At 54.5% G+C, this 14,843-nt stretch overlaps 1 protein-coding gene across 2 annotated transcripts; it reads right to left on the bottom strand.

Annotated features, from left to right (window-relative positions):
- Positions 1 to 2,726: 2,726 nt before the first annotated feature.
- HEXA (hexosaminidase subunit alpha) lies at positions 2,727 to 14,188 on the bottom strand. Of its 2 annotated transcripts, XM_056346275.1 has the most exons (14): positions 13,918 to 14,188; positions 10,336 to 10,434; positions 9,898 to 9,963; positions 9,694 to 9,740; positions 9,239 to 9,349; positions 8,323 to 8,424; positions 8,092 to 8,224; positions 6,867 to 7,047; positions 6,470 to 6,556; positions 6,043 to 6,115; positions 5,405 to 5,585; positions 4,975 to 5,065; positions 4,446 to 4,550; positions 2,727 to 3,949 (listed from the first exon to the last, which is right to left on the bottom strand). In XM_056346275.1, the coding sequence occupies exons 1-14, from the start codon at positions 14,150 to 14,152 to the stop codon at positions 3,886 to 3,888; spliced, it is 1,575 nt and encodes a 524-aa protein (XP_056202250.1). In that variant the 5' UTR covers positions 14,153 to 14,188; the 3' UTR covers positions 2,727 to 3,885. The 2 variants fall into 2 exon arrangements, with proteins under 2 accessions (XP_056202250.1, XP_056202251.1); XM_056346276.1 differs by lacking the exon at positions 9,898 to 9,963.
- Between the last annotated feature and the right edge of the window lie 655 nt (positions 14,189 to 14,843).

Here is a 14,843-nt window from a genome sequence, read left to right as displayed (position 1 = left end):
CCCCACCCGCGCGCGCGGCCGCCAGCGGGCTGGTGACGTCAGCGGGCCGGCCCCGGCGAGACGCAAGGTATTAGCATAATGAGCGAACGGCAGCCAATCAGGAGGGGAGGCTGGCAGCGGCGCGGGGTGCCCCGGCTCCGCCCACTGCTGCCCCCTGCCGGGCTGGTCCCGAGCCCCGGCGCCCCCCTCGCCAGCCGCCCCCCGGCTGGGCCGCCCGAGGGGCTGAGCCGCCCCCTGCCCGCAGCTCTGCGGCCCTCGGTAGGTTCCAGAGTTAACAGCCCGCTCCGCCCCACCAGCCGCCGCCTCACAGCGGGACTTACACGCGCAGGGAAGGCTCCAAAGGGACAGTTCTGCCACCTCCTTGCATTTTTCGCCTCGAGGGGCCCCCCCGCCGCCCCGGCTGCCGCCGTGGGGCTGCCCGAAGGGGAGGGAGGGGCAGCGCTTCCCCCCTGCACCCCGAAAAATCTGTAATTACAGCAAGCGCAGTCGTTAATTACTCTAGAGCAGCAGCTGAGCTGGGGGTGCCTGGCTTCCCCAGTATGCTGCCGCGTGTGAGCAGTGGTTTGCAAGCATGTGTGAGCATGTGTGCAGTGTGCACAAGTGTGCAAGTGTATGTATGTATGTTTCAAGCATATGTATGTGTGTGCAAGCTTGTGCAAGTTATGCTAACACGTGCATGTTTGTGCAAGGGTGAACAAGCGTGCACACAAGCATGCACGTTCAGGTGTGTGCAAACGTTTGCATGTGCGTGCAAGTGTGAGTGTGTGCAAGCATGTGCATGTGCTACAAGTGTATGCATATGGTTGCAAGACTGCGCACGTGCGCAAGTACATGCAAGAGTGTGCACAAGCACATGCAGCTTCATGCCTGTGTTGCAAGCCTGTGCAATGGCATGTAAGCATGTGTGTTCATGCATGCATTTACATGTGTGTGCAGGCATGTGCATGAGTGCATGTGTTTGCAAGCGTGCATATGCACATGTGTACAAGCATGTGCACAGGTGCACATGTTTGCAAGCACCCATGCGCATGCAAGCAAGTGCACACAGCTGCAGGTAAGTGCCTGCAAGCATGTGCAAACCTATGCAAGTGTGTCCCAATAAAACCCACTGGACAGGGACGGTGCCCAGGGTGGGCACCCACGGGTGGGTTTTGGAGGCGTGGAGCATAATCCTGCCGAAATCCGGGGGTTTGGTGGCTGTTCTTCGCCGCCGCTTGGGTTTATTTTTAAACCCGTTGGCCCCGAGTGATTCACACGCTGCCTGTTCTCTGCTCCCCGGCAAGTTCCACACGACCAAAATAGATGTTCTGGAAGGAACGGGCCACACAGCGAGGCCGCGGCAGGGGAAAGCGGGGTGCTCCCTCCCCGCCAACGGGGATCCCAGCCTCTGTGAGGGTGACAGCGTCACCAAGCTGCCCCCGAGGCGGTGGTTTTGGGGAGATGCTGGTGCAGAGCCCCTGGAAGCGGAGCCCTGGGGCGATATAACCCGGATTGTAAATAGCAGGCTTTGGTGGAAGGTGCCGGGCTAGGGTGTCCCCCCCTGCCACCCCGCTGGCATTGGAGTATCTCAGGCCCTGCAGGCTCCTGCACCCAGCTGTTGGCACAAGGGAGCCCAGCAAGCCAGGGGACAGGCAGGGTGAGGACAGGGAGCTGCCATGTGACAGGGAAGAGACCCTCCGCATGCACAGAGCAGTGCCCTGGGAGCTGAGCACCCTACCGGGAGCAGAGCACCCTCCTCAGCGCCAAGCTCCCCCTTGCCCCAGCCTCACCGGCAGCTGCTCCCTGCAGCAACAAAAGCACCCAGCAAAGGTACTAATTTATGCTGCACTAGGGAGAAGAAAAGGGAAAAAAACAGCTTTAAAAAATAGGAGGTGTTAATAACCCCCTTCCTCTGTGCCTGCCACCCCATCTGAGCCCTAAGCGCTGCATCTGATCAGCAAATGATGGTATCCCGGCTGTCCTTGCCCTGGCACAGCTGCGGGAAGGGCACAGCAGTGGCAGCCACGCAGAGGTGGAGCAAGTGGCTGGGCGTAGAGCACTGGAGGCCAGCAGCCTGGCCCCCAAGGTAAAGCTTCTGCCCCACAAGTACCTGAGGCACGTGCGCTGTAGAGCACCGCTTCCCAAAGCCAGCCCTAACTGGTGTCACAGGGACACTGCGGGGTATCAGCAGGGGCTTGGGTCGGAGCATGACATGTCCTCACAGGGGTGAGAAGCTTCTGATCAGCATTTGCTGGTGCCAGGTCTAGCGGGGAGGAAGGAGCATTAATTACACCAGGCTTTCGGAGCTCTTTAGGATTTGACAGCCTCTGACACCGCAGCAGAAGGAAGCACCATTTAGGTCTTTTGGGTTACTCAGTTTAAGACACTGGCCAGGACTGACTGGCAGGCGGCCGGGCACCCCCGGCTCCCTCCACTCAGCCCTAACTCCAGGACCAGGACAGCATTCATAACCAAAGCAACAGAGAAAAGGGGCACACGTTTCCCACACAGACTTGGAGGAATCAGAGCAGCATCTTCCCCCAGGAAACAGGGCACAGGAAGGCAGCCCTTCCCCTCCCATCCTGAGTAGGGGGAAAAAATATCCCTCTTTCCCCCAAATCTGGCTAAAATTCCCTGCTCCAGGGTGGTTGGGCTCCAGAGTCTTGCTCCCCCGCCCTTTAAGATACCACTTCAGAGGAGCAGTGTTTGGGTATCCTTTCACAGTAAAGAAATGCAAGACTTGACAATTTCTGAGTATTTTAAATTCAAAGTTAATTTGGTATTTTTGAATTAAAGCTCAATAGTAAAAGGTTTCCAGTCATAACAGCAGGTCTCACATTTAAGACCAAGACACTGCACAACAGTCCCTTCAGCCAGGGTTTCTCCCTGACAGACGCCCCACTTTGAGCTGAACACCGTGGCAGCCCCATCAAAGAAGACAAACCATGACTGTCCCAGCCCGCGGGACAGCAGCACTGCCAGTCTCTTCTCCAAGGAAAATACCACCCAAACCAAACTCTTCTGGATGTAGAAGACCTGGAGCTGAGCTCCCCACCTCAAGGACACAGAGCAGGAGCAGGACAGGTTGGCTGGCCAAATTCTGAGCAGAGGCGGCGGCTGATTGAAGAGCTCAGCAGTGACTCCGTAATATCCATGCACCACTCAGCAGGTTTGCAAGGTCTCCTTGGAGAGGCTTCAGCGTGTCGTCTTTTCAGGAGAAGCCAGAGGAGATGGCGGCAGCAGACAGGGTTTGGGGCAGCAGAGATGGTGGCTTGCAAGCAGACCTCCAGTCTGGACACAGGCAGAGAGAGGAGAGAGACAAGGACAGGAAGCAACACCACAGCATTGACCACTGCTGCACAGGCCACAGAAGAAAAAAAAAAGGTGGGGTGTCACCTGTTCTGGCACAAGCAGTGTCTTGTCCCACCACCAGTGCGGACAGTGGGAGGTCAAGGTGAAAAAAACTGGGGGACCCCACACCTTCTCATCACCTACTCTCTGCAGGGATGGAGTCTGTGACAGTAGCAGAGACTAAACACAGTTCATCCAGCTAGGCAGGCACCCAGCAAGCTCTGGAGCCACCAGGATGATGCTCCTCACTGGCACCTCTGGAGCAAGCCCTACCCATCTCCTGCTAACAATAACCCTCGCACAGTCTCCCAAGTCTCAGCTGAGCATGAAAATGCACCTTTTTCCTCTTTGAGGTAATTTATTTATAGATTTAAAGAAATAAAAATAGAAAAAGAGGTGAAGAGTGCACACTAAAGAAAAAAAGGTTCATTGCAACAAAGCAAGAGCAGAAGCCAGAGGTGGGAAGGGGGCCCTCTGCCAAGCCAGAAGCTTTTGAGAGAGAGGGGGATCACTCCTCCTGTGTGCACAATGACAGAGGGCAGCAGGACTCTCCCTTCAAAACCCAGGAAATTCATTTTCACAGTATCCAACGTAGAGAGGTTGTGCCTGGACACCACGCCTGGGAAAAGAGCAGAGAGATGGCATTACGCAGGGGGCACAAGCAGAGCCCATGGCCCAGGTTGGAGTGGTTAGAGGAGTGCAGGGTGGCCATCGGTGCCCCACTTCACATGTGACAGAGGGAGCGGCTTTCATCCTGCGCTTATACTTGGTTGTTTGCTCATATGTGGGAGCACAGGGTAAGAGCAGGTTTCCTGGGGAAACTGGTGCTGCAGGAGAGGTGGCAATAACTGACGGGTCCCCCTTCCTCAGCACGAAGTCCTTTTTGACAGAGCCACCAGCCCACGCCGGCAGCAGGGGCTCTCTTCCAGCACTGCACAAAGCTCTGCCCACACAGAGGCAGGAGGAAAGCTTGGGACTTTAAAGAACAAGGGTCATTTTGCACCAGGGAAAGCCCACTTCAGCCTCACTGCCCTCCCAAAGACTGAACCCCAGAGAGGGTGGCATTTGGCACTGTCCCCACAAGCCAGCACCCAGCTGCAAGGAGGGACGGTTACCCGAGAAGCTTGCAGCGGAAGTCGGCCAGCCGCACGTAGGCATCCTGCAGGTCTCTGACAGTCGCGTTACTCCACAGTCTCTCAGCTACGGCCCCAGCTCTTGGCCTTGAGGAACAAGGGACAGAAGCAGTGGGGTCAGGGAGGAGTCAAAACCTTCTCACACAAAGCCCTGAGCTCCCACCTTGCTGATCAACATCCCTCAGCACACAGAAGCGCATGGCTTCCGTGTATCAAAAGATCCGCTCCTAGACACATGTGGATCAGGAGTGGACCAGGGTGACAGGACAGTGACCAGCATTAAGACACATACTGGTTGCAGCATCAAGTTGTACAGGAGCACGTTACAGTCTTACAAATGCTCATTCAAGCCTCAGTGAAGCTGTTACTAGCACGGAGACACTGCCAGGGGACAGGGACAAGCACCATGCGCAGACCAAACCCACAGCATTTGGCACACGCTGCTCAGTGGCAAAGGGGCCCGAGCCCTGCCCCAGGTGACTCCAGCTAACTTCCCCATGGCTTCTCTTACCAGAGCCTGGGGGCCAGGTTGGTGACATCCACATATTCACCCCACATGCATGCCTCTCCGCCGATCACCCGATCCTTCTGCTCAGGGCTACCTGCCAGAGGACACAGCATTCAGGCGATGAGGTGTTGTAAGACAGCAGGGTGACTTATTGCCCTGCCCAGAGAGATGCCTGTAACAGCAGTGAGCAGCTCAGCTACAGAGGATATAACCTGCCCGTCTGGAAGGCCCCGCTTCAAACCCTGGGCTAGGGGAGAGCAGAGTTGTCTTCTGCTGGCAGCAAGAGAACAGGACATAGCACAAACACCGAGGACACAGTTACTCAAGCACCTTCACACCAGCAGTGAGAACAGATTAGTAGGACAGCCAGCCCTGGTGCTACCTCCAAGTGGCAAGTGAGCTGCCATACGAGAAGGAGACAAAAGGAACACACCTCCAAATTTCAAGGGCTCCACCTGGTAGGCTGCCATCCAGTCCTGCCCATAAGAGATGCGGTTGAGATACCATGGTGCAGAGAGCAGAGCCCGGTAGCCAGCCTTGGTGACATTTGCCATCTCCTCCATGTATGGTTTGGGGTTCTCCTTCCACACATGGATGATGGTGTCTGGCCTCACCTGAAGACCACATGTGAACACCATGCACAGGATCAGTGCAGCAACAAGAGTACCACCTCCCCCCTGCAAGCACCTGCCCTGACCCATCCACTGTTCCCAACAAAGGGAAACTGAGGCAGACTTTGGCTTGACTTTTGAGCCACTTCCCATCTGGTTTGCAGAAGCAACAGAGGAAGGGACAAGTCCATTTGCAGAGTATCCCAGGCAGGGCTAAAACCTGCCTCTTGCAGGTGTACATACAAGGACCTGGAGGGCAGAGACCATTGACCACAGTCAAACCACCAGGAGGGCAGCTCACTGGCAGCACCATTTCAAGATCAAACCCAGTCCCATATCAGCATACACCCTACCAGCCCCAGCACAGCACCCCCAGAGCACACCAGTGTGGCTGGCTGGGATGCTGGCACTGTTTACTCCAGCACAGGCAACTGCATTAGGGAAAGCAGGCAGCTCTCACCTTCACTCCGTTGTCAAACACCTCCTGCCACACAATATAGCCTTTGCCGAGGGAAGAGATGATGTCCAGAAGCCTGGAGTGGAAGTAGTACTGAGTTTTGGGTTATCCTGACTACACTCCCTCTCTTTGCTGGCTGCAGCCAAAACAGCAGTACCAATATTCCCAACACCCACAGCAGGATGTGAAGGTACTTCTGAAGGGGAAGGGAGAAAACACAGCCCTTTATGGGGCTTGCTTCTCCTCAGCCTCGGGCTTTTTTGTGGTCAATCTCCCAATACAACGCAGCTAGGCTACTCCCTTTGGGGTCAGGGGGACATGCCCAAATGGGCATGCTCCTAAAAAGGAGGTCTGGTGTCCCCAGGACAGCAAAAGACATTTGTGTTGGTCACATACTGCAGCTGCAGGTCCAGGGTACAACAGTCCTTACCTCTGGATGTAGAACGACTCTAATTTTTTGTAATCTTCACCAAAGCCCATCTTCCTCATGAAGGCACGAATTTTTGGATTTGATTTCCTGTGTACCACAGAGAAGAGAATAAGAGCACTGCAGCCCGACCTCTGGAATAAGGCCAAGACATGGCCAAGTCCTTCCTCACATTGGTCCAAGGCTAGCCCAGGCATTCCAAGAGCTGTGGCTGGACCGGCACAGCAGCTTCCCACAACCAGCATCACCACAAGCACAGAAACCCTGGGCACTGACACACAGAGCCTGGGGGAGCAGGACACCAAAGACTTGCAGATGATCATGACTAAAAAGCAATGGGCTGAGACTCCAGTACCAGATACTTCTCCCCAGTTCCTATCCAGACGGATCTCAGACTCACCAGCATGTGAAGTCCACCTCATCGCCACCAAGGTGAAGAAAGAAGTCTGGGAACACAGTGCTGACCTCTTTAAACAAACTGGTCACAAACTGGTAGGTGCTGTTAAGGATGGGGTTGATGGGCCCATAGGTCCCAGAAGGATCCTTGTCCAAATAGCAGGGAGTCAGGAGGCCTGGAGCACCTGGGTCGTAACAAACACAGGACAGCAACGAAGGGGCTGAGCATGGCCATATCACCCTGTATAACCCCCTGGACCCTTCTCAGCATGGCCCAGGGCCTGCCAGGGGACAGAAGACACATGGCACACAAGGCATAAACAGCAGCAGAAAAATTATCTCTGGCTTAGCAAGCCTGACCTGCTGGGGAGGGATCAGTGTTCTGCATTCATCCTGTGCTCCCCCCATGCACATCCACTGCTGCCCCAACATGCACTACCAGGTGAGATCATCAGAGCTTGAGCCTTTTAGGCAGGACACCCCTTTTACCCCCCTGAGGACAGTACACACAGACACCAAATCCCAGAAGAACACTACGGTTTCCACCCTTCCCCTTGGTATCTCTCATCATGGGCCTCACTGCTTTTTTTGGCAGATTCCTACAGGAAACCACACAGAGCTGCGGGGAAGGGTAATGCTGACACAGTCCCCAGCATGCTCTCCCAGCTCCATGCACCTGCTGCAGATGGGGAAGCAGGGGCAGTCACAGTTTTGGCTCTAGCCACACACACAGGGTACACTCCAGTGCAGGCCATGGCATCTGGAGGCAGGGGAAGGAGAGAGAAAGACAAGGCAATGTTTCCCTGGAACTTCTTGCACTTCCAGACATGGAAGAGGAAGTACTTGCAGTCCTTGGAGCAGAGAGCAGCGTAACTTGGGCACAGCTGTGCAGAGCGAGGAAGCTTGGTCAGCTCTGCCCCCAGTTAAACCCAAGATCCTTGCAATACCCATGATGTTGGTTTTGGCAAAGCAGATGTTCCCCCAAAACAAATCACCCAGCTTGGACCCAAGAAGAGATGGAAATGTTTTCCCTTTGGATTTTGTTCCAGAAGTTGGATGACTGGGTCCTGCTTCCTCCAGACGATGGTTTGCTCCTCTGCAAAGCCAGCCCATGGGGCACAGCTGCTCACACCTGGTTTTTGGAATCCAGGTTACAGATCCCCTTCCTCCCCCCAGTACAGCTACAACTCTCCCGGCAGCAGCAGCAGCAGGCAGGGTCTGCTCCTCACCTGGACCCCAGGAGAGGGTGTGCCCAGGAGTGTCAAACTCTGCAATGACTCTGATGCCACGCATCCGGGCGTACTCGATCACTGTCTGCACATCACTGGCTGTGTACACGTGGGTCATGGCATTGAAGGCTCCCTGGGGAAACACAAGAAATCTCAGTGCCTCGCTCAGGTGTTGAAGGAGGGATCTGCTTGCCCTGGGCTGGGTGCTACATGGTGATCAGGGTGGGTTACCTGCTTGCTGAGCTCTGGGAAGGTCATACTCTCATAGGGGAATGACGGGTCGTCCACAATGTGCCAGTGAAACACGTTGAACTTGTTGTATGCCATGACATCCTGGGAAGGAACAGGAACAAAGATGAACATGCCCGTCCCTTCTGAAAGGTCACCCAGCTTGCCACAGAAAGGAGAGAAGGTCTCTGTTCTCTAAAAGGACTAGGCAGAGTCCCTAAATGCTCCCCAGGATTCAAGAGACACCTCTCTTCAAACTTTCCAGCACCACAGCAAGCTGCAAAGGGACAACAGTACTTCTGCTCACAATAAAATCCTTCTTCTCCCTATAACTGAGCCAATGGTGGAGACCTGGAAGTCTAATTCTGCCTAGGATGAACACAGAAACACCAGCAACCTTTGTCTAATGTGGCTGGGAAAAAGTCAGTGGTTTTCCTTGCCTCAGAAACAAGCCAGCCTCGGGAAGTAATCTGGATTGCAGGAATCCAAGCTACCTCAGGGTTTTCTTCCTTATCCTATTTACAAAGGGAGCTGAGAAATCACCTAAACAAGGCAGATGCAACTTACACTGAGTGCAAACACAGCCATGTGCACTGGGAAGGACCTACAGCACAGAAGCATTTTTCCATGATGCACATCTGTAAATTAAGAATTGAGGTTATGCTGTCATCCCACCCCAGCCTGCTGCTTCATCTAGGGACAAGCATTCTGTTTTTATTCAAAAAGCCTAGATTTAACAAGCTCTTCCTCAATGAAATGTAGATGCAGTGGCCTATGCATCAGACAGCTCCTAGGATCTGTGGAAAGGAGCAACACAAAAAACCCAAAAAGCCCTCCAGGCTACTCAAGGAGCCCTCAGCTGTCTCAGAGGAAGGGACATCCAACTACACCACTTAGTCTCCCAGCACAGGCCCCCTACCAGAGTTTCCAGGATGGCTCTCAGGGGTAGGTAGTGACGAGAGGTGTCCAGCAACAGTCCCCGGTGACGGAAGCGGGGAAAGTCCACGATTTCTGTTTTGTTGATGTAGTACTGCATGTAGAGAACAGGAGGAGGAAGTAAGGAGGGCTTCGGACAACACAGCCATTAGCAGGAGACAAACGGCCTCACCTTTGTCTGCAGGGCTGGCGGAACAAGGAGGGGTACCCCCACTGCCCAGAGCACAAGCTAGCTAGAAACTGCTGCAATGCTTTACCTGCTCAGAAGGCAGGGATCTGGCTGGATTCGTGAATTTCTACTTGGCCCTTGGCAAGGCTGTGCTGCGCTGCAGGTACCCCCCTCATCCTGAGCATCCCTGGCAATCCTCAGCCTGTCCCCATGGAGACAGGAGCATTATGGAGAGCTGACTGCCCCCAGGAGATGAGGCCAGGACTCACCGTGCCATTCTCATCTCTCCCAACAAGCTGGCTGAACGTTTCCAGGCCTGCAAGAAAACCACACACAGTCACTTTCTCAGCACAGATTCCCTCAAAGGAACAGAGCTCAATTAACAAATAAGTCTATAGAAAGAGGCGCAGAGAGACATCCCTATAGGCTTGAGGCAGGGAGAGCAGGAATGCCCCACAGAAAGCCCACCTCACCTCTGAGAGCTCCCCAGACAGCATCCGCAGAAAGCAGCAAGGACCCTTCTGAGACAGACAGCTTATCTGAAACACAGCATCAGAGGGGCCAGCACTGGCATTAAGTTCCACACTCCATCACACTCTGCTATGGGCCATGATAGCCCCAGCTATGGGGTTGCAGCAGCACCAGGCTGAGGCTTTGATATAGGACTGCACCCTGGGATCCCAGAGAACCAACTTTTGGGTTTCTTTCTGTTTTAAACCTCTTCCACTGCTTTATCAGCATTCTCAGGTAAGTCACTCCCTTCCTACCCCAGCTTCTCAGTAATAGCAAGAATTTCTGCTTTCCTAAAATTGGGGGTATGTGATGCACAATGCTATTTCCAAGTGACAGGCACAGAAACAGCTGCACTCCCACTCCAGTCACTGCCCCCTGCTCCCAACCTCAATACTCACAGCTCTCCTTGGAGTCCAGGCTGGGAAACCCATTGCAGCCCGGTGTGGCAACAAAGACAAGAAGCTGAGTACACGGTATCCCCCAGGGCAGCTCCTTCTCTGCAAAGGACACAGACCACGGACATCAACGCCATCCTGGCTCTTTCCCCTGATTCCAGTCCACTGCCATCCTCCCAACCCAGCTGGCAATGGAGGTGCAGGGGTATGCGGACTCTTTAAAAACACGTGGCAGAAATGGGCACCCCCTCCCTCACCCCTGAGCTGGCACAGGGGTGTTCAGCAGGGGCTTCTTTAAACACAGGCAACCAGAAGCACATGAGCTGATCCCAACCTTCAGCACAGAGGTCTACCAGGGAAGGCTTCGCAGTGAAAGCTTAAAGGAGCATACAAAAGAGGAGAGACATCAGAGTATGGTCCAGCAGCAGCCCCCAAGGCTTCCTGGACACCAGCCCCTGCTCTAAGCAACAGACAGGACTACTCAAATATTCTCTGGGGTAGGGTGAAAAGCTTCATGTTTCCAAACTCTCCCAGCACCGGGGAAAAAGCATGAACCCAAGAGCTCTGCTACTCTACCCATACTTCTTAGAAAGAGCAAAGAAACCCTGTAAAAAAAGGTGGAGAATAAATCCAAGCATACTACAGAGCTAGGCTGAGTTGAGGCCACCAAAAGGTCTTCCCAGCACTGAAAGGCTCCTGACCAACTTTACCTTCTGCAGAGCAGGTCCCCAGCACAATGGCTGGAAAAATAAAGCCAGTCATGTGCAGACCCCAAGCAGGAGCTCTGGCCAGGCCTCCCTATATGAAGGAGCACTTCCAAGGATGCAGAGGCCTGAGCTCTCATTGGAGTCATTCAACTCCAAAGAGAGGTGTCGAGCCTTTGCTGAGATGCATGGGTTTATTCACATCAGTCTCTGGCCAGGAGGAGCATGGGTTAGTGGGGTGGGGCCCTGCTAATCACAGCCAAGGTCCATGCCTACACCCCCACCAGTATTCCCAAGAACAGCCAATGCTTAATCTGGGCACCAGAAGATAAAAAGTTTGACTTTAAGTGAGCCCGGTCAGAAGCCGGGCACCAAGCAGACCATGGCACTGCTAGTGTTTGAGTGAAGTGCAGAGAGCCCACACTCCAAAGCTCAAAGGAGCCAGAGCCCCCAGATTTCTCCATGAAGGAATGGCGAAACCTCTGTGGAGAGAAGAGAAACGGCTTGAAGATAGCCCTCTGTTTTGAGCTTTCCTCTCCGTTACAGACGAGCTGGTAGCCAAGGCAACCTCGCAGATGTGTGAGCTGGCACGCCAGCACAGCAAGACCTGCTCCCTCTGCTTGGCAAGACAGCAGCTCACCAGGGCAGCCACTCTCAAGCCTGAAGACACGGAAAATATTCTGTTGAGAAGCCTTGACAGAACTGGTCCCACTACCATGCACCGCATTTAAACCCACACAGGGAAACATTGCCAAACCCAAACATGTCCTCTTTGGCCAAGGAGCAGGCAGGCACCACCACTATCACACCTAGAAGGCAATGCAGATGGGCCCAGCAGGGATCAGTGACCCATCAACCACAAAGGCTGAAGCTCATGGTTCCAGAGAGCACTGTGAAGGCACGTGTCAAGTTAATTACGGTCATGGACCCGAAGGTAAGGATGTTAACACAATCATAGCAGCAGCTTAGCAGCAGTAGGACATCAGGGATGGAATATCATGGCTTGAGTTCCACACAGGGTCCCAGACTCGTTTCACAGCTGCCCAGCTTAAGGACAAGAGACAAGGGGAAAGCAGCAAGGGAAATCCCTATTAGAGATAAGGAAAAAAGTCCTTCACCTTAAGGGTGGTCAAACACTTCAGCAAGGGCTCAGTTCTCTATCCCTGGCAATATCACAATTTCAGCTGGACACAGCCCTGAGAAGCTTGACCCAACTGCAAAGTTGGCTCCAGCTCCAGGTTTGACCCCATTTTGATCAGGGGCTTGACCAAAGACCCCCATGTATCCCTCCCAACTTAAGTCTGCTTTCACACTTGAAGTCCAGGATGAATGCAGTTTGGACATAATCTTGTTTACTTGTTAAAGTGACAGAGCAGCTTTCTGAAACAGAAAATGGTTTCTGCTATTTATTTTCTCTATTAATAGAAACTATTTCCTTCCATCCAGGGTTTCCATTGCCTGTTCTTACTAATCACCCATGTGAAAATAAAAAAAGGCAGGCAAAGAGGGGAAAAAAAAAGCCTTAATCATGCAGTTTGAGCGTCATAAAGCAGGTGTATGGAAAGCAAGGAGTATGAGTTCAAACTTGTGATCATACAAAGTTGTTCCAAGTGATTTGATGGTCAAAATTTCCCATCTGAGAACATGAAAATGTGAATAATTATACCAGCTGTTTCAACTTCAGTTCCTAGCAGCAAGAGAAACAAGAGGAGTCTTCTCATCTCCCAAATCAAGATTTATTTATATTGCTACTTGTAAGAGTTGGAGAAATAAAACAAGCCAAACTGTTCTCAGTATTTCAAACTTGCCTTTCTCAAAGCACAATGTGCTCAAGATGAAACAGAGTGGCTTCCAACGCCACCACCCTTCCCTGCTTTGATCAGCGGCGACTGAGTTCACACTGACATTTAAAACACTCAGAAGCAGAGTTACTAGCTCTTTTTGATGAATGAAGCATTTCACATTCCCCAGATATAAGTGCTTCAGGCTGCTGCAGACCCACGCAGGCACTGAGCATTCATGCGTGCTGGCTCCCCAGCCTGTGCCTGCCCCTGCGAACGCAGCCAGGGAATCTCCTGCATTTCATCCCAAACATGCAAAGGGTGCCATCATGAAGAAGTCTGAGCACAAGAAACATTTACAACCTGGCCCAAATCATGCCCAGGCTCTCAAGGCTTTTGCCTTTCCTCTTCTTACCCAACAATTTCAGGATGAATCCAAGAGCTACCGCCTCTCTGCCAGAAAAGCCATGCTCCCCTGGATGCTTAGCAGCTCAGCTTTGGCAGAGACGCCATGGCACAAATGTGTACTCGGAAGAAACATGTATGAAGCAACAAGAGTCTCAAGGTAAAGCTTCACACTGGACACCAAGACCTGCTAGAAAAGGGAAGAGCCAAGACTTGTGGAAAACGGTGAAGCCGGAGCGATTGCAACGCCGGCCGCAGCTCTCCCTGCAGTGGCAAGACAAGTAGTAAAAGGAAGCACTGGGGAGCTGAAATGCGGTCTGGAAGAGATAAAAAATGAGACAGAAAGCGCAAACTCTTGACAGCAAGAGCCCAGCTCCTTGAAACAAAGGCAAGACAAGTAGTGCGCTCACTGTGCGAGCCAGGGCTGGATTTTACTTTCCCCCGCGTGTGCCAGGGCACGGCCCCAGGGCCACCGCGCCGCCCCGGCTGGCAGCCCCGCCGCGCCCCAGGCCGCAGCGCCCCCCGCGAAGGCTGCTGGCCCCGCAGGCCGCGCTCGGCCCCACAACAAACGAGGCCGGCTCTGGGGCTGGGCTTTCACAGTGAGGCCGCGGCCCAGCGGCTCCACCGCCCCGGCAGCGCCCCCGCGCGGGGAGACCGCGGAGCCCCCCGCCCCGCCAGCCCCCGCCCCGCCTCACCGGTCGGGCGGGCGGCGGCGAAGAGCAGCGCCCAGTACCGCTGGAAGGCCGCCTCCAGCACGGCGCAGCCCGGCCCCACGGCGGAGCCGGCGGCGTAGGCGAAGCGGAAGCGGCGGGGAGGCAGCAGGCAGCGGCCGCCACCCGCCGGGGTCCGCTCGGCCTGGGGTTGCGGCCACACGGCGGCCACCGGCTCCAGCAGCAGCAGGAGCAGCGGCAGCGCCCGCCCCGCCGCCATGTCGCGCCCCGCAGCTGGAGGGAGGGGGCGGCGCCGCCCGCCGCGGGAGGGACGCCCGCGAAATGGCAGCTCGGCCCCGCGGGGCCGGGCCGGGCCAGGGCCGGGCTAGGGCCGGGCTGCCGGGACCGCCTCCCCCGGGGCTGTCCGCCTCCCCCGGGGCTGCCCGCCGGCCGCTCCGGTAGAGCCACAAACGCCCTTGCACCCCCTCATGCGGCGGCGTCCCCCAGCCCCCCGCCCGCACCCCCAAGCCGCTGGGTGTGCCTTTACTTAGGCAAGTGCCTCTTCGTTTTTACATAAATCCACTAAACCCTCGGATTGCCCGTGGGGGGTCATATCTTCCTCAGCCATCAAAATTTAAGAGTCCCTCCGCCACGCCACCAGCCCCCCGAGGATGCCCTGGGGAGTCCCAGCAGCCTGGCGTGGCCTTTGAGGAGCAGATTAACAGTTTAAAACGCCGTTTTACCTGCGCCCCTCTCCAGCCATGTGACTGAATGTCCACACGCTTTGGGTCCACCTTGGGTTTCGGCATCTTTTGTCAATAGCATGCATTTTTATGAATAATGCTGTATGTAGATCAGCTGTTGCACAGGTTTCCAGGGATATTATATGGGTGGCAGGTCCAATATTGGTTGGGTTGTACAAAAAAGACCTTTATCCCTCGGTGGAGCCTCACAGTGTTGCAGAGATGCTT

Source organism: Falco biarmicus, chromosome 7, assembly GCF_023638135.1.
Source record: "Falco biarmicus isolate bFalBia1 chromosome 7, bFalBia1.pri, whole genome shotgun sequence".
Classification (NCBI taxonomy): domain Eukaryota; kingdom Metazoa; phylum Chordata; class Aves; order Falconiformes; family Falconidae; genus Falco; species Falco biarmicus.
The sequence above is the reverse complement of the archived record's forward strand: the minus strand, read 5'-3'. Positions and strand labels throughout refer to the sequence as shown.

Excerpts from the sequence above, each read along its gene's own strand:
- HEXA (XM_056346275.1), bottom strand. The coding sequence starts at position 14,152 with ATGGCGGCGGGGCGGGCGCTGCCGCTGCTCCTGCTGCTGCTGGAGCCG. Across the intron at positions 9,350-9,693 it reads GGAGAGATGAGAATGGCACG|TACTACATCAACAAAACAGA; the intron begins GTGAGTCCTGGC and ends CTCTACATGCAG. Across the intron at positions 7,048-8,091 it reads CACCCTCTCCTGGGGTCCAG|GTGCTCCAGGCCTCCTGACT; the intron begins GTGAGGAGCAGA and ends GTTACGACCCAG.